Genomic DNA, 27033 nt, shown 5'->3' with positions numbered 1-27033 from the left:
AAAACACGTAAACTCAGAAGATGTGGACTGTGACTGCACCATATATATAGTCGGGAGTGGTGCTGACTGAAAACAGATGATTTGGAGCGATTCGCGCGCCATGTGTTGGTCATTCTAAGGACTTATTGAACTACCCTCGTACTCTGGGGAACTGATAGTATCCAGTCAGCGGGACCTAAACTAGGGAGAGGTTCTTCCAGGGGGTAATAATAGCAAAGCCTCCTGTAGTATCAAAGGCGCGAGTTCTCATGCTTCCCAGCTACGAGGTGATCGCCGTGTCAAGGGCTGAATAGCATCAGGTTTAATAAATCCTTGAGCACCCTGCTTGCCCTCTCAGTAGAGATGGGCAGATCGGGGTCACAAAGGAGGTACCTTGAAGGACACTTTGGGACACTAGGTAGAATCCCATAGTATGTAGACCCGCTTCCTACAAGCCAAACCCTGAGGCGGGCGTTTCTTATTTCCCAAGCTTCTCGTGGGACCATGAAGTCAACACAAAAATTGAAACAAACTAAAAACAATAAGGGGCACATTCAGGGACCCACCTCTAACCCAGCGCCAAAAGTGGAAGGCACCTCTTATGGGGGCCATCCACCAGAAGCGGTGCGAAAAGATAATGATGGCGACAATTTTGTCGGCTCGATAGAAGTGTCCTCTTCTTGTTCCATAAGCAAACTTAAGTTTTATGTTGGTAACGTACACCAGCAGAACATACACTAGATAAAAGTGCAGCTAACGAAGCTCTCCGTAAAAAGGAAGTGATGTTGCGGGGCACAGAGAAGAAGAAACCGCAAAGCACGGCTCGCAAATAACCAATGCACACCACAGGGGAGAAGGAGTCTGCAGAATTTACGGCTAGAGCAACTCCTCAGGCCCATCCTATGGGCAAGAGAAAAAAGGACTTCAGAGAAACTTCCTAAAACAGGGAGTTAAAAGACTAATAGACGCTGGATACACAGATCCTCACTTTCGCCCAGATGGCAAACAACGCCCTGGTAAGAGTTATCGCATCGGGTTATCCTGAAACCTGTCTAACTCTCGAGGAGCTGGACTGGCTGAGGGAGGAAATCTCTAAAGAGATTGACGAGGTCGGCACAGCACATCGCAGAGCTCTGGTGAGATAGCTCAGGGCTTTTGGTAAATCCGAAAAAGAGCAGTCTGGTCATTTTCACGAGAAACTACAAAGTGCGGAAAGTTGATGTTCCTTTATTTTGTGGTGATTGGCTGACGCTTTCAGATTCAGTTAAATATCTGTGATTAATCCGAGATAGCAAACTGAACTGGGCGAAGCATCATGAAACACAATACAGGAAGATTATTATACCTTTTTGGATTTCCAAGGGAGCCTTTGGGTAGCCGTGGGGTCTAGGGCCTAAAATGCTTGCATTCCTCTACTTCGCTGTCCTTTCACCAAGGCTCTTGCATGCGGTCTTGGTCTGATGGCCACAAGCAGAACTTAAAACGTTGTAGCACATGCTGCGACGATTACAAAAGCTAGCATTTAGGGGTTTGACGGGAGCAATGAAGACTACGCCCACAGCAGTTGGTTCCCTAATGACATAAACACACTGCCGATTCTAGAGATGAGGCAAGATAAAATAACAAAACACTTCAACTTCGCCAAAACTATCAGGAGCAGGAATCTATAACAGTCCGAGAATGAGGGGCTTAGGGGTCCCCCTTGGGAGACATGTTACTGCTTTCAGGCGGTAGTGCTGGACATTCTTCACTGTACTGAAACATTATTAGAAAAAAAACGCGGCTGGAAAAGAGATTGCGATCTGCTCAGACAGCCAAGCAACAGCAATTGCTATACGTACAGAATGGACAGAGCCAGGGTAATCCTGGGTTTGCCCAAGAAAGACATAAGGACAGTGGTTCAGATGCTCACTAGGCATACTATTCCAATGCCCGGCATCAGCTAGAGTCAGGCAGCAACCCTTGGGGCCCATATAATGGAAGCTGAGGAAATCACAACGCGATCTGTGATTACCATACTAAGTTTCACCAAGAGTTCTGGGGTCAACTCGTGAGAGCGAATAGATAAGGGTGTGATACAATAGACTTCATAGCTTGATACCAGGGAAGCTCCTTCGGGGCTTCCCGCCCGTCCTAAAACTAACTAACTACTTCCACCATATTTCCCCTCACTTCCTCTACCCCCGTCTTTTCTCTTCAGTTCCCCTAGTTCCACTCCTCTCATTTCTCCTACTTACCTACCTTCAGTACCCCCACTTCCGCTACACTGCCTCCTATATCCGCAACTCCCCCTTCTCTTATTTTTTCTACATCCCCTTCTATAGTAAATTCTGAGTTGTGAGTTCCCCTCACATCCTCTTCTTGGAAAAAACTACGAGCGACAGACACATAGTGGGGCAAAAAAATATTTGTAGACAAAAATTGATATTAAGAAGCGATTTTCAACCGATTTGAACGTGCTTTCTTTTAAATTAAAGCTTATAATGTTACCCATAAATCAGTAATGGCCGATTTTCAAAAAAAGTTTTTTTATTTATTTTATTTCATAACATAAATGAGAAAAAGAAAATATTTTACTATAGAAGAGTACTGGTTTTTGAAAAATATCAGGATTTAACTTGAAACACCTTTAATCAATTATTTAATTTGTTATAAACAAATAAGGAGTGAAAATTAATTTATGTCGATTGACCACTTTATGGACAAAAACAACTTTTTAATTGAATTCATAGAAGATAATAAATCATTTGTTATTTTATAAACAAATTGTATGAACAATTATCTACAGTAGGTATTTATGTGTCAACAAATAATTTCTAAATCCTTTTGAGTTTACATTACAATAAACAATCACAATTGCTTACAACAATTGTTAAAACAAATTTTTATCATTTCAGACATTTTGTAATAAAAAATTGCGCTCGTTTAAGGTATTAGCCGCCAGTTATTTAGTAATGGCTCTGTGCTAACGATTTATAACAATTGCATTAGTTTAAACAAACCTAATTAACAAATTCATTTCTCGGCTATTTCGAAATGCAAAAACTTGTGACTTTTAACGTAAACAACCGTTAATAACCAATTCTTAAGCTTTTTTTTATTTCAATAACACTGCACTTTTCATTTTGTCACTTATAATTTTATAGACAAATTTTTATTCTTTCTTACAATCAAAGAAACAGAGTTTACGTTAAATTTGAGTACATATCCATAAGAAAAACCGAATTTTTTGTTTTCAAATGTATGAGAGGACAAAAATTTGTCTATAAAATTATTTATGATAATAACAATAGTAGAGCATTATGAAGATTTTTTTTTAAAGTTCAAAAATTAGTTATTAACAATTGCTTTCATTGAAAATTCCATGTTTTTCCCTTTAAGAATAGCCAAAAAATGAATTTGTTAATTAAGATAATTTACACAATTGTCAATAGTTATCAATCGACAGTATAAAACCATCACGAAGTAGCAGGCTGATAATAACCTCAAGAAACGCCACATTTCCTAAAGAATGTCTTAGATGACAAGAATTTGTTTAAAAAAATTTTTGTCAACAATAAAAAACGTTCATTGTCGTCTAAGCTCGCTAAAGGTATATAAGTTGGTTATTAGCATTTCATTACGTTGGAAAATCCAAGTTTTCAACTCTAAAAATAGCCAGACAGTGCTTTTGTAAATTAAATTTGTTTAAATAATCATCAACCATTATTCGATGTCTAAATCTGATAAGAAAGTGATATTTCTGTACAATTTCTGTCCACTTGAGTAAAAAAAATTGATTCATTTAATCATAAATACCTACTGTGGACAATTGTTTATGAAATATGTTCATAAAATAATAAATTATTTCTTATCTTTAATGAATAAAATTAAAGAACGGGTTTTGTCCATAAGTTGTTCAAATTTCTTTCGAATCAATTGACGAATCACTGTCAATCTTCACGAATCCCTTTTCACTTTCTTATTTGTTTATAACAAATTCAATACATTTTTAAACAATTGCTAAGTTATTAGACAATTTTTCAGGATAATTGCTTCCTTCATTCTAAATATTTCGGATTACATCTAAGTATATTTCAAAAAAAGAAAGTTAAAATTTAAACTAACTTATTGAAAATTAATTTTTTGGCAAAAGGTTCATAATTTTAGGTAAAAATGTATTACGTTGTTTGAAAATGTAACTATTTAGTCCAAAATGCACATTTTTTAGTTAAATTCAAAATTTTTTTAAAATTAAAAATAAAATTTGTAATTGCTTGATACACGAGCGATTCCATTTTACATTTAAACTTTATCTTTTTATATTTGATTGAAAAGTTAACTATTCAGTTGAAAATAAGTCTCTTTTGCTTAAATTCAACTGTTTAAAAAAATTTACAGTTAAAATCTTGTTTGTCAGTATATTAACCATTAGAATTTTCGTTGAGATGTCATTTTTTTTTTATTACAAAATTTATTATTTGGTTGAAAAGAGAATTATTTTGAGAAAAATTCGTCTTTTTGTGTTAAAAATTCCAGTATTTTCGTGAAAAATTAATCTAATTTGTTAAGAATTAAATTTTCTGTTGAATATTCATATTTTTGTCTACAATCTCTATATTTTCGGGTTAAAAATGAAACTGTTTTTAATCAAATTCGTCTTCTTGGCTTGAAAATGTAACAGTTTTATATATATTTTTACACTATTTGGTTGACAATTTAACGATTTCGTTAAAAATTTAAGTTTTTGAAATAAAATTAATATTTTTAAGTGTTTTGTAGAAAACTCGTCTTTTCGGCGTAAAAATTAAACGATTGAGTTAAAAATTCATGTATTTTGTTGAAACTACGTCTTTTTTAAATTAATCTTATAGGCTTAAAATTCTTCCTTTTAATTGAAAATTCAATTATTTGCTTAAAAATTTATTTTTCGGTTTCAAAATTCAACTACTCTGTTGAAAGTCGAATTGATTTGTTAATTTTTTAAAAATATTTTCCTTGATTGATCTGTTTTTTTACTGATTAAAACCTGTTTTGTTATTTTGTTATTTTGTTATTTTTATTTTGTTATTTTGAAAAGATAATTATTTTGGTAGAAAAGTTTTTGTTAAATATTGGTTTTTTTCGGCTTGAAAATTCTTATTTTTTGATGAAAATGAACTTTTTTGTTACAAATTCACATTCACGGGTTTAAAATTAAAAGAATTTGTAAAAGAATATTATTTTCTGCTTAAAAGTTTAACCATTTTGTCAGAAAATTTAACTATTTGCCAGGAAAATAAATTTTTCCTGAAAAATTCTTATTTACGGGTTGAAATTTAATCTTTTTTTTGTTGTTGAAGAAAATTCCTCTGTTCAGCTTTAAAATTCAACAATCTGTTTAAAAAAATTTACTACAAAATCTTTCTTAGCTGTAAATTAATTTCTTTGCTTAAAAATGAAACTGTTTTTTATAAAAGTCTACAAAAATTTGTATTTTCGGGTTAAAATTTTAACTATGATGTAGAAAATTCGAATTTCGGCATTGAAAATTAAACAATTTCGTTTGATATATCAACTATTACATTTTTTATTGAGAACTCATATTTATTAGTTCAAAATGTTATTGCTTGTTTTAAAAAGCTAATTAATTCAGTAAAAATTTGAACGATTCGGTTGAAACTTTTTTTCTTTCTTGACTAAAATATCTTTTTAATTGAAAATTCAAATCTTTTTGTTAAAAATTCATCTATTTGGTGAATTATTAATTTTCTTTTGCATTTTCATGTAGAAAATTAAACTAATTTGTAAAAAATCCGTATTTTTGGTTGGAAAAGATAACCATTTTGGTAGAAAATTTACCTATTTGGGTAAAAAAAAACTTTTTCTGCAAAATTCTTATATTCTGGCTGAAATTTAATATTTTGTTGTCAAAAATTCGTCACTCTTGGCTTAAAAATTCGATAATTTTTTTACTGAAAATCTTTCTTGATTCAAGATTTATTCCTTTCGCTGAAAATGAAACTGCCTTTTTTTTATAAAATTCGTCTTATTGGTTAAAAAATTAAACAGTTTGGTAGTTAATTAAACTATTTAATTTACAATTTAATTATTTCGTTGAAGATTAACGTTTTCGATCAACATTCATATTTTTGGCCAAAAATTTCATTGTTATATAACAAATTTGTCTTTCCGGCTTGAAAATTAAACAATTGAGTTAAAAATTCATCTTTTTGGAAAAAATGTGAAAAAAAATTTAATTTAAACTGCATATTATCAAGATGAATTAATCTGTTTTTTATTTAAAATTAATATCTTCTTAGTTTGATATAAAAGCTAATACATTTTTTGTTGAGAATTCATCTTCTTTAGTTTAAAATTTTATTCCTTGTTTGAAAAGCTAATTATTTTTGTAAAAATTTGAACGATTTGGTAAAAATTTTCGTTCTTTCTTAACTGAAATATCCTTTTGTTGAAAATTCTTCTATTTGTTAAAAAAATAATTTTCTTGGGGAAAATTGTTAAGTTTATGTTAGAAGCTAAACTGCTTTAGAGAAAATTAGTTTTTCTGTCTTAAAATACAAACATCTTGGTAGTGGAGTCAACTTGTGGGATGAAAATGATCGTTTCGGTTGTAAATTAGAATTTTCGGGTATAAAATTTAACTGTTTTTTTGAGAATGATTTTTTTGTTAAAAATTCATTTTCCTATTTTCGTGAAAAATATCCTTATTTCTCCAGTTTTGAGAGCAAATAAATCGTTTAGGAAATATTTCAAAATGACATCAGAAACAATGAAAAAAATATCTCTTTCAAACCGTCTTCTTTGTTGAATTTATTTTCATAGTTTTTGGGGAATGAACAGAAATTTTCTTAAAAAATGAAGAAAGGGAAAAAGTAAGTCAGAAATCTCTATCTCATGTATTTTAGGGGATTTTTAAAATTTAAGGGGGTGGAGGTGAGGGTACGAACAGTGACCCCTGTACTAGAAATTGATAATTTTTGAATATGAGAATGCAGAAATTATAACATTTAAATTACAAAATAAATAAATCACAAATTAAAAAAAGATACCTGTTTCTTTCACAGGACAATGTTGCTCGACCCGATTATTTTGCTGCGACGAATTTTGTTCCTGTCGAGGAACTGCCATTGGAACTAAATACTGAACCTCAACTTCTCTTTTGATTCCACTCAAAATTTGTTCCGCGCAATGTTCCAAAGTTACGGAATTTATTATATTTTCTGTTTCTTCATCAGGAGGCTGAGCAATACTGGCTGTAGCGGCTTCAACTTCATCCATCGTGACAATTTGACTGAAATAGCAAACATATATTTTGAAATTAGATATAAAAATTTATTTATAAAGCAATTTATTTATTGAGTAAAATATTTATAGTTAATGAAGACAGTGCCCAGTTGGTCGCCTACCTGCATTCTCCATCCACAAGAAAGCTTCCCCTAATTGAATTCTTCTATATTATTTTCGAATTAGATATAAAATTTATTTATAACAAAATTTATTCATTTTGAAAATTATTTATAGTTAGTGGCCATTTGGTCGCCCACCTGCTTGCTCTATCCACAAGAAAACTTCCACTCATTAAATTCCCCTAATTTATTTTAGAATTGAATATAAAATTTATTTATCAAAAATTTTATCAATTTCGAAAAATATTTATTGTTAATGAGTTTAGTGCCCATTTGGTGGCCTACCTGCTTTGCTATATCCACAAGAAAATTTCCCTCCGTTGAATTCCCCTCGTTTATTTCAGAATTAGAAAAAATATTTATTTATAAAAAAATTATTTATTTAGAAAAATATTTATAGTTAATAGTATCCAGTTGGTCTCGCCAACCTGCTTTCTCTGTCCACAAAAAAAACTTCCCCTCATTGAATTCGCCTAATTTATTTTGGAAATAGATATAAAATTTATTTATAACGAAAATGATTTATTTATAAAGTTATTTATAGTTAATAGAGAAAGGACCTAATTGAATTCTTCTAATTTATTTTCGAATTAGATATAAAATTTATTTATCAAAAATTTGATTAATTTCGAAAAATGTTTATCGTTAATGGGTTTGGTGCCCATTTCGTGGCCTACCTACAAAGTAGGATCCTTTGTACTTTATGATATACATTTTTTAAATTCGCTATGAGTAATTATGAAATTTTATTAACAAAATAAATACTGCTTTGGAGATTCTGAAAATATATTACTATGACTGTTTTTCAGGTTAAAATCGCCAAAAACATTGATTTCGAAAATAAAATTTCCAAATTATTAATTTCAATGTAAACAAATATTATTTTTTGTATTTTATTCGCCATTAAGTACAAAAGACTCGCTGGCTAACTCAACCACGTGAGGGGAAGCTGGGAAGTGGGGGTAAAGCAAGCTAGTAGACGGCGATGAAATGGGCATCGCCCACACGTGGCTATTAAATGGGTATGGCCCAGTTAAAAGATATTTTTAAACTAAAAATAAAAAATACCTAGAAACTTCAGATTTTCTGTAATTGTTGCTCTCTATCACAGGTGTTTTGTATCCATTGCTTAAAATATGACGAGATCTTAAATCTTCCTGATTTGCAATTGCCCAAAGATGCCCTGCTCCATGAGGAGCTTTTGACCCTTTTCGAAAATGAGGATTTATGGACAGATTGTGTCGCACTGAGTTTTTCCAACGGTCGTCATTACTTTTGTAATACGGAAAGTGCTCTCTGAAGAAGAAAATATTTTCATTAATAATTTATTAATGAATTTAACCTGCAGGAAAAATGTAATTAGAAATTAATAGATAAATACAAAAGTGAATTGTTGTAATCACAATTTTTTATTTATTTTGAAGACATTGAAATTAAAATTAAAAATCATGAACATTTAAATATAAGGTTTCAAAATCCTTAAAGTTTAAATTCTACCGTAATAAATACTTTCAATTTGATATTGTACCATTTTTGCACGATATCAATTTAATACCATACTATTTTTCAAATGGTTTAAATCATTTTGAATATTTCAATGCAGAATTATTCAATTTTTTACGTTAAAAATTGAAGTACTGGGTTGAAAATTCGTTTATTTTGTTGACAATTCGTCTTTTTGGCGGAAGATTATATTATTGGTAAAAAAATGAACTTTTTCGTTGAAAATTTAAATATTTGGTTAAATGTTGAAATATTCAACTGTTTTCTTGAAAATTCGTTTCATTTTTGGTAAAAAATTAATTTTTTTAAATGAAAATTTAAGTATTCCATTTTTCGTTGAAAACTGATCTTTTCATTTCAAAATTCAACTATTTTTCTGGAAAATAATTCTTTCTTAGTTGACAATTCAGCTCTTTGGTAGAAAACTTTACTATTATGTTGAAAATTTCTTTCATTTTTGGTTGAAAATATATCTCCTTGAGTTAAAAAATTAACTATATGTTTGAAAATTCATCCTTTTTAGTTAAAAAATTAATAAATTTGGTTTAAAGTTGAATTACTTTATTAAACATTTATTTTTTCAGGTGAATATTCATCATTCTGGTTAAAAATTTATTTCCCTGGGTAAAAATTAAAATATTTAGTATTTTTTGTTCAACTCGACTGTCTTTTATTTAAAATTAAAAGCTCTTCTGGTTGAAATATCAACTAATAATTATTTTTTGTAAATAATTTTTTTTTGTTAAATCTTGAACTACTTTGATCGAAATTCAACTATGTTATTGAAATTTTTTTTAATTAAAATATTTTTACTTGTAATTAAAATATTTTTTAATGAAAGTATGAAGTATTACATATTTTTTAATTCATCGTTTTTGATTGGAAATTAAACTCTGGTTGAAAATCCAACTACTTTCCTAAAAATTAATTAATTTGGTTAAAAATTAACAATTTTAGTTGTATATTTGTTTTGTTGGTTAAAAAATTAATTTTTTCAAGTGAAAATTCGAATATTTCATTCTTGGTTAAAGATAGCTAATTTTTGGTTTAAAAAATCAATTACTATTTAGCTTAAAATTGATGTAAGTTATTAAAAATTCGTATTTGTTTGATAGAAAATTATTCTTCTTGGTTTATAGTTCAATTATTTATTTTTTAATGTATGTATTTTTCTAATTCATCTTTTTCAGTTGAAAATTATTTTTCTTGGTAGAAAACTAAATTTTTTGTTTAATAGTTGAACTAATTTAAAAAAAAATTCATTTCTTTGGTTGCAAATTAATTTTTTGGAGGTTAAATAATTCAGTTTTTAAACTGAAAAATAAATGATTTAAATAAGATAAAAAAAAAATTAAGCTATTTGGTTGAAAATTTTATTATTCAGGTATTTTGTTTAAAAATCGTTTAAAATCATCTAAAATTAAGGTCTTGTTGCAAGTTAAATTACTTTGTTAAAAATTAATTTTTTTGTTCAATTCGACTATTTATTAATTTCAATTCAAATGTTTTTTCGTAGCAATATCAAGTATTATATTTTATTTAAATTATATATTTTGTTTTAAAATTGAATTTGGGCCATAAGTTCAACTACTTTGTAAAAAATTAGGTTTTTTTTGTCGAATTCGACTATTTTTTATTTAAAATTTAATTTTTTCGTTGAAATATCAAGTGTCATTTTTTTGTTGAATATCAGCTATTAAATTTGTTGTTGAACATTCATCTTTTTTGGTTTAAAATTAAGCAGTATCAAGAATTTAATTTCTTTAAATAATTGATCTTTTTGTATAAAATTAAACATTTGTTAATAGTTGAACTACTTTGTTAAAAAATAGTCTTTTTTTAATTCTAGTATTTTTTATTTCAAATTTTACATTGAAATATCAAGTGTTACAATTTTTCTTAAAAATTTATCTTTATGGTTTAAAATCAAACTCTTGTTGAAAATTAAACTACGTTTTTTAAAATTAAATTATTTGGTTAAAAAAAAGTTTTTTTGTTGACTTCAAATAATTTTTATTTTAGGCTCAAGTATTTTTTCGTATCAATATCAAGTATTACATTTATTGTTAAACATTCAACTTTTTCACTTAAAAATTAAACTCTGGTAAAAAAGTTGAACTACGTTTTAAACCAATTTTATTTTTCGAATTCGACTATTTCTTATTCACAATTAAATTTTATCATTTACATTTTTTGTTAAACTCTTTCTCAAAATTCAGCCTTTTGGTTGAAAATTAAACAATTTTAATTTAAAATTAATTTTTTTGGAACGTATTTTAAAATTTCAGAATAAATCTTCACTTAAATTATGCAAAGTCCCTTAGGAAAATTTATCAGGCAAATTTTAATTTGAAATAATAAAATAATAAATAAAAAAAATAAGGAAGAAAGAATAAAAATGAGGGATAGGCACGTGGTAGTACGAATAAATTTTTTCCTCTGGGACTTGCGCATGATTTTAATCACTTCTAAGCACCCTCGTCCGACTTGTGTCCCAGGATAGGTAATTTCCTTCACCTGCCCATCGCGACGTCACGGCGTGCGTGGCGCGTTAAACCTACACCCCACGATCAAGTTAAAGGCGATAAACGCACCCTTTACTCGCCTCGGTGCACAAAATAATGCGTCGTTTCGGAATTCTAATATCCAGAAAATAATTCCCTTTTCAGGACCCCATATGCCCAAAAGTCATTTATTTAGTTCATGGGATGCATTATTGTCTAAAGTTAATGGGAACAAACGCAATATTCCCAACTCCAAATGAAAAATTAGTTTCCAAAAGAGAGGAATTAATTTTAACAAAGAAGATTAATTTTTTAACAAAAAAGATAAATATTTCGAACAAAGTACATGAATTTTCAAGAAAATAGTTATATTTTTAACTAAAAAAAATTGTTTATCTACCAAAAATTGAAGATATAATTTGGAGTTTAAAACATTAATTTGCAAAAACAAAAAAAGAACAAATTTTCAATTAGATAATACAAATAATAAATAATAATATAAATAATATAAATAAATTTATTTTGATAAAATAGACACATTTTTAACCAAAAAAGTAATATCTTCAACAGAAATATTAATTTTTTACCAAGTAGATGGATTTTCAACTGAAAAAGATCATTTTTCCACAAAGAATCAAATTGGTAAATTTTTAGTGTAAAAAAATTATTTTTAATTGAAACAAAATATTTTTAAACAAACAATTGCACTTTTGAACAAAAGAGATCAAACTTCGACCAAACGAAATGAATTTTCAAAACAAAAACACGAATTTTGAAATAAAAAAAATGATTTTTTTAATAGAAAAGAACGAATTTTCTACAAAATATTCAATTTTCAACAAAGGAAATAAATTTTCAACTAAAATTATAAATCATCAATCGAGAAAAGCAATTTTTCGGTTGAATTTGTAACCGAGGAAATAAATTTTCAAATAAAATAAATAATGCTTCACCAAAAAAGTTTACTTTCAAACAAATTATTTAAACTTTAAACCAGGTAGTTGAATTTTCAAAAAAAAGAGAATGAATTTTCACAAAATAGTTCGTTTTTAACTGAGGAAATAAAATTTCAACTAAAATTATACATCTTAAACCAAGAAAAAAATATATTTCTATTCGGTTAAATTTGTAACTACAGAGATAAATTTTCAACTAAAATAATTAATCTTTCAACAAAAACATTAATTTTCAACAAACTAGTTCAACTTTAAACCAAATAGTTGAATTTGCAACTTAAAAATAGCAATTTTCAACCAAAAAAAAGAACAAATTTTCAACAACGCAGTTAACTTTCAACTAAAGAAATAAATTTTCAACTAAAATTATAAATCTTCAACCAAGAAAGAAATTTTCGACTAAAATAAATCATGTTTCCACAAAAAAGTTAATTATCAAACAAAATAGTTTAACTTTAAATCAGGTAGTTGAATTTTCAATAAAAAAAACAATGAATTTTTGAACAAAATAGTTCATTTTCAACTGAAGAAATAAATTTTCAACTAAAATTATAAATCTTTAGCCAAGAAAAATAAAATATATCTATTCTGTTAAATTTGTAACCAGAGATAATTTTTCAACTTAAATAATTAGACTTTCACAAAAATTTTCAACTAAAATTATAAATCTTCAACGAACAAAAAATCTATTTTCAACAAATTATTTTAATATTTAACCAAGCAGCGGAAGTTTTAACTTAAATTGAGGAATTTTCAAAAAAATTTGTTAACAAATTAGTTAAAAAATCAACCAGGTACTAGAATTTTTAACTTAAACAGAGAAATTTTCAACCAAAAAGATTAATTTCCAAGTAATGAAAAAGCAATTGTCAACAAAATAGCCAATTCTCCGAAGTAGGAATAGAATTTTCCACCAAATAGTTACATTTTTAATTAAAAAATATTACTTTTCCACCAAAAATCGAATAGTTCAATTTTTACTTAAAAAAGCTAATTTTCAAACAAAAAAAGAACATATTGAAAAAAAATAGTAAGATCCTAAACGAAACCGAATAATTTTAATCAAACAGTTGCATTTCTAACGCAATTAATTCACTAACATTGTCAAAAATAAAATAAAAATCTGTCATCAAATTCAGCAAGCAAAAAAATTAAATACTGAAATTATCTATCTTGTATCTTAATAAAAATTTAAAAACAAACAATATCTATATATAAAAATAAATTGAAAATTTACAAATGTCTAATTATTCAATTTTTAACGCTTTTATATGTAAATTGTACAAGTTCAATTCCTTTTTATTCTATAAAATAGAAGCATGCAGAATTCAGATAAAAAGTAAAATTTGCTATGCTACTATTTTCTTTTATCGATATCAGTCGTTACACGATAGAAAAAATAAGAAAAATGAGCCCAATTTGGCTGTTTTTTGTTTATATTTGCGTAGTTTGGGATAAAACGAAAAAATCTCTAAAAATGTTGTAAAAATTTGTTAGTTCCAAGGATTATATATATATATATATATTTAAATTTATTTATTTTTATTTTATTTTTTCGTTAAATCTTAGGTAACAAAAGTTAAATTTTTAATTAAAGAGATGAATTTTCAGCTAAAATTATGAATCCTCAACTAGGACAGTTAAATTCCCAATTAAAAAATGAATTTTTAATAACATAAAAACAAACTATTTTTTTACAATGCAGTTAATTTATCAACAAAAAGAGATGAATTGCCAAATAAGATAAAGAATTTTCAACCAAAAAATGAATTTTCAACAAAATACTTGAAATTTCTACAAAGAGTAGATTAATTTTTAACCAAGAGATAAATTTTCAAAAAAAAATGTAATTGTTGATATTTCAACAAAAGCAGATTCTAACTTTAAATTAATCAAACCGAAAAATAATAATTTTCAATGAAATAGTTGAATCCTCAGCCAAAAAGAAGAATTTAAAACAAACTATTTAATTTTTCAAGATAAGAGATAAATTTCTAACAGAAATAATAAATCTTCAACCAAAAAAATTAATTTTTAAACAAAAAGATTGATTTTCTACCAAAAAATACGGATTAGTTTTCAATAAAATACATGCATTTTCAACTAAATAGATGAATTTTATAGCAAGAAGATTAACTTTCTACAAATAAAACAAAAAAATTTCAACTGAAATGATGAATCTTTAACCGAAAAATTACTTTTGAAAAGTATCTTAAATTTTAAACAGTTGCGTACAATTGAACTCAACCAAAAAAATACGAATTTTCAACAAAATTGTTGAAGTTTCAGCTAAAAAGATGAAATAGTTTATATGTAAACCGAATCCGATTTTAATTTTCAATCAAAAGTAGTTTAACTCAACAAGAAAGGACGAATTTTAAAGAAAATAGGTGAAGCTACAGCAAAAAGAATGAGTAATGAAAGAAGATAGTTGAATTTTCAAATAAAGTATAGTTTTTTTAAACAAAATTATTTATTTTTCAAAAAAATAAATAAATTTTCATATCAAAGTGTTAAATTTTTAACCAAAAAGATCGAACAACTAAATCGATGAATCTTCAACCAAAAGGATGAATTTCCCGCAAAAAAGTTGACTTTTTAAACAAAAAGGATAATTTTTAAAAAAAAATTGTTTATTTAAAAAAAAATAGATTAATTTTCTATCCAAGAAAGAGTCTTCAACAAAATACATGAATTTCAACAAAACAGTTGAATTTTCAAATAAAGAGGATAGTTTTAAACAAAATTGTTTAATTTTCAACAAAGTAGATTCATTTTTAATCAAAAAGTTGAATTTCGAACCAAATCGTAAAAGATGAGACAAGATAAAGAATCTTAAATTTAAAAAAACGATTTTTTTTAACAAAGTTGATTAATTATTGAACGAAAAGATTAATTTTCTACAAAAAAAGATTTTTCAACTGAAATGGTGAATCTTTAACTGAAAAAATGACTTTTGAAAAGTATCTTAAATTTCAAACATTTGCGTACATTTTTAAACAAAAAAAAATGAATTCTCAATAAAAAATGTAATTGTTGACGTTTTAAATACAAAAAATTCTAATTGTAAAACAAAAAAGGTTAAAATTAACCAAAAAATGCGAAGTTTCAACAAAATTGTTGAAGCTTCAGCTAGAAAGATGAATTTTAAACAAAACAGTTGACTTTTTGAAAAAAATGATAGTTTTTCAACAAAATTCTTAATTTTTGAACAAGATATTATTATTGCACCATTAAGCCATTTCTCTTTCGGGGTAAATAGATTAATTTTAATAGAAATAGTTAAATTTTTAACCAAAAACATGAATTTCTTATCAAAAAGATTAATTTTATAGCCGAGAAAGGTTGACTTTTTAATCAAAAAGGATCGTTTTAAACAAAATTGTTTAATTTTCAACGAATTAGATTAATTTTTAATCAAGTAGTTGAATTTTCAACCAAATGAGATAAGATGAAGAATCTTTAATCGAGCAAATTAATTTTTAATAAAGTACATTAATAAAGTACATTTTTAACAAATGAGTTTTTATCAAAGTAGATGAATAATGTTTTAACCAAAAGATATCAATTAAAAAAATATAATAGTTTATATGTAAACCAAATCAGATTTTAATTTATAATCCAAAATAGTTTATCTCAACAAAATAGGTGAAGCTTCAGCAAAAAGAATGAATTTAAAAAAAAGACAGTTGACCTTTGAAAGAAAGTATCGTTTTTTAAACAAAATTATTTATTTTTTAACAAAATAGATTAATTTTCATATCAAATTGTGAAATTTTCAACCAAAAACATGAATCTTTAACCAAAAAGCTCTAACAACTAAATCGATCAATCTTCAGCCAAAAAGATGGATTTTCTGCAAAAGAAGTTGACTTTTGAAACAAAAAGGATAATTTTTAAACAAAATTGTATACTTTTCAACAAAATACATGAATTTCAACAAAATAGTTGACTTTTCAAACAAAAGGGATAGTTTTTAAAAATTGTTTAATTTTGAATAAGGTTGATTAATTTTCATTCAAATTATTGAATTTTTAAACAAATGAGGGAAGATGAAGAAACTTGAATAAAAAATGTATTTTTAACAAAGTAGATTCATTTTTAAACAAACAGTTGAATTTGTAACCAGAAAGATTACTTTTCTACCCAAAAAAGAGAATCTTCAACTAAAGACATGAATTTCAACAAAACAGTTGACTTAAAAAAAAAAGAATAGTCTTTAACGAAATTCTTTAATTTCCAGCAAAATAGATTAATTTTCAATGCAATATTAGAATTTTCAACCAAATGAGATGAGATGAGATGAAGCATCTTAAAAAAAATTAATTTGTAACAAAGTAGATGAATTTAAAAAAAAAATAGATAAATTACCAAAAACAAAAAGTTGACATTTAAACCAAAACAGAGTTTAGTTGTTAATCAAAAACAGTTTAACTAAACCAAAAAATACAAATTTTCAACAAAATAGTTGAATCTTCAACCACATATATGAAATTTCTGAAAAACAGTTGACTTTTCAAACAAAAAAGATAATTTTTAAACAAAATTGTTTATTTAAAAAAAAGTAGATTAATTTCTAATCAAACAGTTGAAAGTTTAACCAGAAAGATTAATTTTCTATCCAACAAAGAGTCTTCAACAAAATACATGAATTTCAACAAAACAGTTGAATTTAAAAAAAAAGGATAGTTTTAAACAAATTGTTTAATTTTCAACTAAGTGGATTTATTTTTAATGAAATAGTTGAATTTTCAACTAAATCAGGTAAGATGAAATAAGATGAAGAATCTTACATTTAAAAAATGATTTTTTAACAAAGCTGATTATTTTTTTAACAAAAAGATAAGTTTTCAACAACGAAAAATATATTTAAACTAAAACCGAGTTTAATTTTTAATCAAAAACAGTTTAACTCAACTAAAAAAGACGAATTTTCAACAAAATAATTGAATCTTCAACCAAAAATATGAAATTTCAGAAAAACAGTTGACTTTTCAAACAAAAAGGATCATTTTTAAACAAAATTGTTTATTGAAAAAAAAGATTAATTTTTGATCAAATAGTTGAAACTTTAACCAGAAAGATTAATTTCCTATCCAGCAAAGAGATTCTTCAACAAAATACATGAATTGCAACAAAAGTTGACTTTTCAAACGGAGAAGATAGTATCAAACAAAATTGTTTAACTTTCAACAAAGTAGATGTATTTTTAATTAAATAGTTGAATTTTCAACTAAATCAGGTAAGATGAAATAAGATGAAGAATCTTACATTTAAAAAATGATTTTTTAACAAAGCTGATTATTTTTTGACCAAAAAGATAAATTTTTAACAACGAAAAATATAATAGTTGATATTTAAACTAAAACAGAAATAATTTTTAATTAAAAACAGTTTAACTCAACCAAAAAAGACAAATTTTCAACAAAATAGTTGAATCTTTAACTAAAAATATGAAATTTCATAAGCGGATTAACCCCTTAACCGAAATGATTAATTTTCTACTGAAAAAAATAGAATTTTCAAGAAAACACAGTAATGTTTAATTTAAAAAAAAAGTTGAAGCAAAAATGTACTAGTGCATAAGAACTGGAAAAAAGCCTTTACCGTAAATTGGCTCAGTAAATTTTTGCTGATGTACCATTAAAATTAAAATTCGAAAAATTTCAAAAGTCTCTGGAGGCCAACACCAATCAGGAGAACAATTTGGATTTAAAACATCGGAATTTAGTCCCTCAATTGTTGAAAAGATGGCAATAAAAATGGATATAAAAATCGATTAGAGAGGGAAGGCCCTCCTCTGAGACGATTTGGTTGAGATTCGCAGGGGACATGCGAGACTGGTGAATGAATTATAGCTATAGGTTTCCAGAGGCCAGAGCTTCGCTATCGAGCAGGAACAGGTTAACGAGTGAAAGGGATGAAAGGGGTGAAAGGGGAGAAAGGGGTGAAAGTTCAATTTAGGGGGGATGAGACATGGAAGCGTGGAAACGAGAGTGGAAGGACGCCTGAGGGGTTTAGGACTTGGTACCAGGTGGTGCCAAGCACTGGGGGCAGTGGTACCAAGAAGTACCAACTTTCAACCCCTCGACCCTCTTTCACTCAGCGACGCACATCAGCGTCCTTGCCATCAGGAACCGAATCAAAGCTGGACAGCACTCTCCTTTTTCAATTTTTTTGACAAAACAATATTCTTTCAATCGTGAAAAATTAAATTTCCGAATAAAAAAATTTCTAATCAATAAAATTCCCGAATTAGAAAATTTCTGAAGAACCAATCCATTTAAAATCAGACAGGGCCCTACATTTGAAATAGCAGAGTTTTTCGGAGACGAAATATATTGTTCTTTAGAGGAAATTATGCAATACGTCTTTGTCTGATATGCAAAAAAATTATTAAAAGTTACGCGTCTTTGAATTTTGTGCTTTGTTTTTCGAAAAAAGCAATTTTTTATTAAAAGCTCTATAACTTTTGATCTAATTAACATATTTATTTGATTCTAATATCATTCATCGTTTTCTTTCAAAATCCACCGGAAAATTAAAAGAAGATTTAAAATTAACAAAATGTCAACGGTTTTTCTGAAAATATTAAAACACGATTTTTTCAAAAAACTGACCTTTGAATTTTTTGTACTTATGCTTTAATAATTAAGATATCTTATAACTTTGATGTGTGCTAAATAACTTTCGTAGCCAGGAGAATTCTTGATTCGTACCATCTTATTTCTACTTTTTCTTGGAAATAATAACAGATGTCTAGAAAAATGCAAAAAATACATTTTTAGGAAAAAAAATGTATCTCGACCTCAAAAATGGTTTGGCCCGCATGACACGGATAAGATCCCTTTCTGGTATTAGTAGACATTTTAAAAAAATATTTAGAAGAATAAAAAAATTGGCGTTTTCCAGAAAATATATATTTCATTCGCGTTTTCACAATATGAAGAAAATAATAATAAAGATTTTCAAATACGTGTAACTTTTTAGAAACTTTTTTTTTTGTAAATCGGAAAAACACGAATCGCCCAATTTCCTCCAAAAAGAATATCTTTCGTCCCAGAAATATTCTGCGATTTCAAATGTGGGACCCTGTCTGATTTGAAATGGATTCGGTCCGAATAATAAAATTTACGAATAATAAAATTCCCAAATTAGAAAATTCCTAAATAATCAAATTCCGGATCAGTTTATAATATTCAGGAATAATAAAATATTTAAAAAAATTATTTTTCATGTTTAAAGTTTTTAAAATTATTGTTTAAATTTAAAATTAAAATAATTGAAAAACATTTTCATCTATAAATAATATAATTTTTTATGATAAAAATATTTGAATTGTATTTTCTAATAAATACATAATCTTCATTTATTATTTATTTATATTTATAAAAAAATGTTTTGCTAAAAAGACAAATTTTTTATCCATATAGTTGAATCTTCTAACAAGTAAATTAATTTATCAAATAATAATTCAATTTTTAAACAAGTTATTTAAATTCTCTTATAAAAAGATGAATTTTCAAGCAAAGAGATTAATTTTCTACCAAAAATACGAATTTTAAACAAAACAAATTAAATTTGAACAAGAAAAATGTTATAATGTATTTTTAGCCAAAAATGGAAGAATTATATTTTGAATTTAAGAAATGAAGTATTTATCGACAAAAAAAAAGAATTTTAACGTAATGTTTAAATTTTAAACCAAGAAGATGAAATTTGAACTAAAATAATGCATCTACTAAAAAATAAACAAATTAAAAGAAAATTCAATATAGTTCAACCAAGCAGTTGAATTTTTAACTAAACAAGAACAATTTACAATAAAAACTGCAATACTTAAATTTTCAGTTAAGAAAATAAATTTGCAAACAAAAAAAATTAACAAAATAGTCGGGAGCTATTTTTAATCACGTATGAATTACAATTTAATTACCTGGATTACTAAAATTGCAAAATTACTTCAAATTAACTGGAATACAAAATATTACCCTGGGTTCTATGTGGATTACTCTAGATTGCAAGTAATCTACTTGGATTACGTAAATTACTTTGATAACCTAAATTACTTCTGATTAATGTATTACAAGTGGGTTATGCTGGAATTGAAGTGTATTAGTCTGGATTACACTTTAATTACTTTGATTATCTAAATTACTTCGAACTAACTGGATTGGAAGTGTATTACCAAGGTTTATAGATGAATTACACTTAATCACAGGGTAATTACTTGATAAGAAGGATAACAAGTAAATCACTTCCATTGCCGCAAATACTTCGAACTATCTGAACAAATGGTGGATTAAAATAAATTCTATTCAGATTACCCATATTACAAAGTAATTACTTGGATTACCTTCATTTTTTTATAATGAACTCAATTTAGAGTAAATTACCAAAGATACTCGGTGTATTACTCTGGGTTACAAGTAAAGTACTTGGATTACTTACATTACTTCAAATTAAATAGATTAAAAGTGTATGAAACTGGATTCTATATGGATTACACTAGGATTAAAATTAAATTACTTCGATTACCTAAATAACTTTTAATTGGATTACAAGTGGGTTACTATGGATTCTAAGTGCACTACCCTAAATCACAAGCCAATTACTTGGATAGCTAAATTACTTTCAACTAATTGGATTACTAGTGGATTACCACGGATTCGAGATTGGTTACTCTTGATCATAAGATAATTATTTCGATTACCTAAATTAATCTGAATTAACTTGATTAAAAATGGATTATGCTGCATTATAGGTACATGGCTCTGGATTACAAATTAATTACGTTTATTACCTAAATTACTTTTAATTAACTAGATTACAAATGTATTATCCTACATTACAATGGGCTTTTTTCTGGATTACCGGTTAATTACTTTGATTGCCAAGTTACTTCGAAATAGCTAGATTATACGTGGATTAACATGGATTACAAATGTATTACACTTGATTTCAGGGTAATTACTTAGATTAGCTGGATCACTTTGAATTACCTACATCACAAGGGAATTACATTGGATTCTAGGTGGGTTACTATGGATTACAAGTTAATTACTTTAATTACCTAAATTACTTCGAACTGACTTGATTACAGGATAATTACTTGGATTACCTAAATTACTTCGAACTAACTGGATTACAAGTGTAATTACGGGGTAATTACTTAGCTCGTCTAAATTACTTTTAAAAAACTAGATTACAAGTGGATTACCCTAAATTTAAGATGAATTACTCTACATTGCAAGTGGATTATAAGGTTTAGAAGTGTATTAATCCATATTACAAATGGATTACTCCACTTACTTGAATTATTCTAAAGTGCGAGTAGATTGCTTTGGATTGCAAGTTAATTAGCTGGATTATCTAAATTACTTCTAATTAACTGGATTCAAATCGGATTATCCTGTTTTCTAAGTGTACTACTATGGATTACAAGTTGATTACTTGGATCGTCTGAATTACTTCAAATTAATTGTTATACAAGTCCTTTACCCCGGATTCTAGATTTATTATTTTGGATTACAAATTAATAATTTTTATTTTCTGGATTACTTTAAACTAACACGATTACAAGTGGATTATTATGGATTATAAGTATGTTACTCTGGATCACATATTAATTACTTGAATTACCTAGATTCCTCTGAATGAACTAGATTACAAGTGGATTACTCTGGATTATAGGTATATTACTATGGATTAAAGATTAATCGCTGAGATCACCTAAATCACTTTGAATTAATAAGATTACCAGTGCATTACTCTGGATTCTAGGTGGATTACTCTTGAGTGCAAGTGAATTACTGGGATTACCTAAATTGCTTTAAATTAACTAGAGAACAAGTGGATTACTCTAATTTCTAAGTGAATTACTCAGCATTGCAAGTGGATTACAGCGCATGAGAAATGGAGTACTCTAGATTATAAGTGGATTACTCAAAATTACTTAAATTATTCTGGAATTCAAGTGGATTACCTTAATTACTTTGATTACCTACATTTATTTAGATTATATAGATTACAATTGGATTACCCTGAATTTTGGGTAAATTATCTTGCATTACAAGTCAATTACAGTGGATAAGAACTTGATTAATCCACGTCACAAGTGGATTACTCAAAATTAGTTGAATTATTCTGATGTACAAGTTTCTTACTTTGGACCACAAGTTTATTACCTGCATTACCCAAATTGCTTTAAATTAAATATATTACAAATGGATTACCCTGAATTCTAGATAAATTAACCTGCATTACAAGTGGATTACTGTGGATAATAACTAGGTTACTTCACATTACGAGTGTATTACTCTAAATTACTTGAATTATTGTGGAGTGTAAGTTGATTACTTTGGATTACAAGTTAATTACTTGGATTACGCAAATTTCTCTGAATTAACCTGATTAAAAATAGATTACCATGAATTCTATGTAAATTACTCTGCATTACAAGTGGATTACAACAGATTAGAAATGGATTACTCCACATTAAAAGTGGATTACTACAAATTACTTTAATTACTCTGGAGTTCAAGTGGATTTCCTTAAATACTTTGATTATCTCAATTACTTTAAACTAAATAGATCATACGTGGATTACCCTGAGTTGTAGGAAAATTACCCTGCATTACGAATGGATTACTGTGGATAAAAACTGGATTACTTCAAATTAAAGTGGATTACTCCAAATTACTTGAATTATTGTGGAATGTAAGTGGATTATTTTGGATTACAAGTTAATTACTTGGATTAAGCAAATTGCTCTAAATTAGCTAGATTACAAATGGATTATCCTGAATTCTAGAAAAATTACCCAGCATTGCAAGTGAATTACAGTAGATAAGAACTGGATTACTCCACATTACTTGTGGATTACTTCAAATTACTTGAATTATTGTGGAGTGTAAGTTGATTACTTTGGATTACAAGTTAATTACTGGATTACTCAAGACTTCAGAGTACAAGTGGATTACTCCAAATTACTTTAATTACTCTGAAATACAAGTCCCTGGCATCCGGCCACCCTGATTGGTTGCATGTTCAAAAAATTAATACGCAGAATATAAATTAAACATTAATTTGCAATACTTACGAAATCCATTGATAAATTGCAGAAACAGTGAGCTCTCCTTTTTCTTGAAGGGCGTGTTCGATTAATTCTGTGTAGGTGAAAGGTGGTTTTTTCGGACCATTGTATCGAGAAACATTTCTATTTTCTGAAACGGATCCAAAAGAATTGCCCTCTCGCGGCAATCCCGGATTTAAAATTTCGAAATTGAGTTTTCTTGGGTCCTGTGAAAACGAAGTCGAGGGCCCGGGGCGAATGTTCGTTTGAAATCTGTTTTTCTGACCTGGAAAATTTTTTTGGTTATCAAATCTCGATTTTGATTTTGATTTGAAAATCCAAATATTTTTGTTAATTCGAGGGATCACAGCGGTTCAGTACTTCAAGTTTATGAAAAAAGGGGATTTTAGTCAAACAAATCTTTGTTTGAATTTATTTTTTTTTAATATTATATTTTTCTAGAGATACATATACTGATAAAAATACGTAAAAAACTTATGGAGATAAAAGATGGACAAATTTGAAAAATGCTCATGATGCAACTTTTTAAAGTGCATTTTTATCAGTAGATTAATTTTTATGTCTGATTTTGATCAATTTTTTTCTAGTATTTTTTTTATTAGTACAGAACCCTGCTTTTTAAAAATATTTTCATAAGTGAGCCAGAAAAAATAATTTTATTTGAAAAACAAAAAAAGTCTATTTAAAAAAAACCCTATTTTTTCTGTTTTTGATTCCTCAGACGTTTAAATTTATTTTTAATATATTTTTATCAGTTTATTATTTTTTATATTTCCAAATTTTGTTTTTACAACGACGAATAATATATAATTCGTTGGCATGATGTTTTATGTTTTAATTAATCAAATTATAAATAATAGAATCAAATAAGAAAATCGAGTAATTTTGGTAGCAAGTTCATTTTTCTTGGTTGAAAACTTTATTACATATTGAATTTTTTAGTTGAAATTGTATCTTTTCTATTTGAAAATTTGTTTATTTGGTCGAAAATGTAATTATTTTGTTGAAAATTAAACAATTTTGTCGTTAAAAATTTTTCGGTTAAACACTCATCTATTTAATTGAAAGTTCTTGCTTAATGTTCCCCTGTTCATATTTTCAGTTTAAAATTTATTTTTTAAACTGAAAATTTAACTATTTCATATTTTGTCAAAAATTGATCTTTTTTATAAGAAGTTAATATTGTTCGTTCAAAATTCATCTGTTGATTTGATAATTTATTTTATTTGATTGAAAATAAACTTTTTTGATTAAAAATTAATTCTTTTATAGCAAGCTATTCTATTTTCTGGATGAAAATTTTTGTTTTTTGCAATAAAATGTTTCTTTTAGATTAAAATTTTAACTCTTCTGTTGAAATGTTTTTTATTTTATTAAAAATTAACTTTTTTTTGGAAAGTTAACTATTCGATTTTTGGTAGAAGATCTATCTTTTTTTTTTTAATTGCATGTTAGTTTGATCCAATCTTGGGTTAAAAATTTTACTACTTTGTTGAAAATTAGTTCTTTTAGTTGTTAATTATTTTTTTAAATTGAAAATGTAACTATTCTAATTTTTCTTGGAAATTAATCTTCTTTAATTCAAAATTTATTTATGTTGTTGAAATCTCGTCATTTTTAATTACAAATTTAATTATTTTTGTAGAAAGTTTATATATTTTAAATTAAAATAAAACTTATTGGTTGAAAGTTCGCATTTTCGGGTTGAAAATTCAACTGTTTTGTAAAAAATCCGTTCCTTTTGTTAAAAATTAACTTTTTAAATAAAAAAATTTTTTAATGGAAAATTTAACTATTCTATTTTTATAAAATAAATTCATGCGTTTGTTGAAATTTTTGTTTAAAAATTCATCTTTTGGTTTGAAAGTTCGTTGAAAAGTTATATTATTTAGTTGAAATTATTTTCTTCTTCAAAAATTAAATTATTCGGGTTTTGTTTGACATTTTATCTTCTTTAGGGTTGATTTGTGTTTTTTTTAAGAATTGTCTTTTTAGGTAGAAAATTCATCTTTTAGGTAAAAATATTAACTATTTCCTCGAAAATTAATTATTTCATTGGGAACTATTATATTTTTGGTCGAAAATTTGTCTTTTTTTGGTAGAAAATTTTTCTTTTGGATAGAAAATTGTACTATTTCGTTACAAATTTATTTTATTTGGTTAAAAATTAATTTTTTTAATGGAAATTCAAGTATTCCATTTTAGTTTGGAAATGGATCTTTTTTAGTTACAAATTCATTTATTGTGTTAAAAACTTTATCGTAAAAAATTCGTCTATTTAGCTTAAAAATTTATTCGAAAATTCAACTATTTGATTGAAAATTTATATTTTTTGTTAGAAATCCATTCCTTTCTTTGAAAATTAATTTTTGTAATTAATAATTTAACTATTCCATTTATTGTTGAGTATTGGTCTTTTTTAGTTAAAAATGCATGTACTGGGTTGATTTTTTGTTGTTGAAAGATCACCTTTTGGGTTAAAATTAAACTATTTCGTTGAAAATTAATTCTATTTGATTAAACCTTAATTATTTTATTGGGAACTATTATATTTCTGGTTGAAAATTGTTCTTTCTTTGGTAGAACATTTTTCTTTTGTATTGAAAATTTCGTCACAAATTAATTTTATTTTGTTATAAAATTTTGTTTTCATTGAAAATTGAAATATTCCGTTTAAGCTTGGAAATTGATCTTCTTTAGTAAAAAAAAATGCATGTACTATGTCGAAATCTTTTATCTCGCAAATTCGTGTCTTTTTAGCTTGAAAATTTAACAATTTAGTAAAAAATTAAATTATTGGATTGAAAAATAACTTTTTTTGCAATTTCATATTTTACGAAAAAAATAAATTTTTTAAATTGAAAATAAATTTTTAAATTCATAATCGAACTATTCTATTTTTTTAATTGATCTTGAATCTTAAAAATTTCTTTTTTTTTTAAATTTTTTTTATGTTAAAAATTAAACCATTTTGTTAAAAATGCCTTTAATTCGGTTGAAAATGAATTATTTTATTAGGAAAACTTCTCTTTTTAGGTTGAAAATTTTTCTTTTCTTGAACAAATTTTCTTTTGGATTAAAAATTTTACTATTTAGTTACAAATTGATTTTATTTGTTTGAAAATTAATTTTTCTTATTAGAAATTTAAAGATTCCAAATAAGCTTGAAAATGGATACTTTTCAGTAAAAAATTCATGCATTATGTTAGAAACTTTTATGTAGTAAATCCGATTTTTAGTTTGAAAATTTAAAAATTTCGCAAATATTCTACTATTTGATTAAAAACAACTTTTTTGAAAATACGTATTTTAGGAACGAAAATTTATTTTAAAAAATTTTTAATTAATGTTTTAATTGATAATTTAACTATTCCATTTTTTGTTGAAGATTCATTTTTTTAAATTTAAAAGTCACATACTTTGTTGAAAATTTCGTTTTGTTCATTCATCTTTTGGGTTAAAAATTAAACAAGTTTGTTGAAAATGCTTTTATTTGGTTAAAAATTGATTCTTTTATGTTTTGGGTTGAAAGTTAAACTATTTTCTATAAAATTCATCTTTTTGGATTGAAAATTTAACAATTTGACAGGAAATTCCACTTTTCCATT

The 27033-nt window shown here is 26.4% G+C and overlaps 1 protein-coding gene across 1 annotated transcript in view; it reads right to left on the bottom strand.

The window, feature by feature from the left end:
* LOC117172707 overlaps nt 1-27033 on the bottom strand; it is a 35432-nt gene that overhangs the window by 2010 nt on the left and 6389 nt on the right. Inside the window, exons 4-6 of the mRNA XM_033360868.1 lie at nt 23432-23690; nt 8436-8663; nt 7011-7252 (exon numbers count right to left, since the gene is read on the bottom strand). Of these exons, the coding sequence (XP_033216759.1) occupies nt 7011-7252; nt 8436-8663; nt 23432-23690 (729 nt within the window). The remainder of the gene's footprint in view (nt 1-7010; nt 7253-8435; nt 8664-23431; nt 23691-27033) is intronic.

This window comes from Belonocnema kinseyi, chromosome 5, assembly GCF_010883055.1.
Source record: "Belonocnema kinseyi isolate 2016_QV_RU_SX_M_011 chromosome 5, B_treatae_v1, whole genome shotgun sequence".
Classification (NCBI taxonomy): domain Eukaryota; kingdom Metazoa; phylum Arthropoda; class Insecta; order Hymenoptera; family Cynipidae; genus Belonocnema; species Belonocnema kinseyi.
Note: the sequence above shows the minus strand (reverse complement) of the source record. Positions and strands in the feature narration are given on the sequence as shown.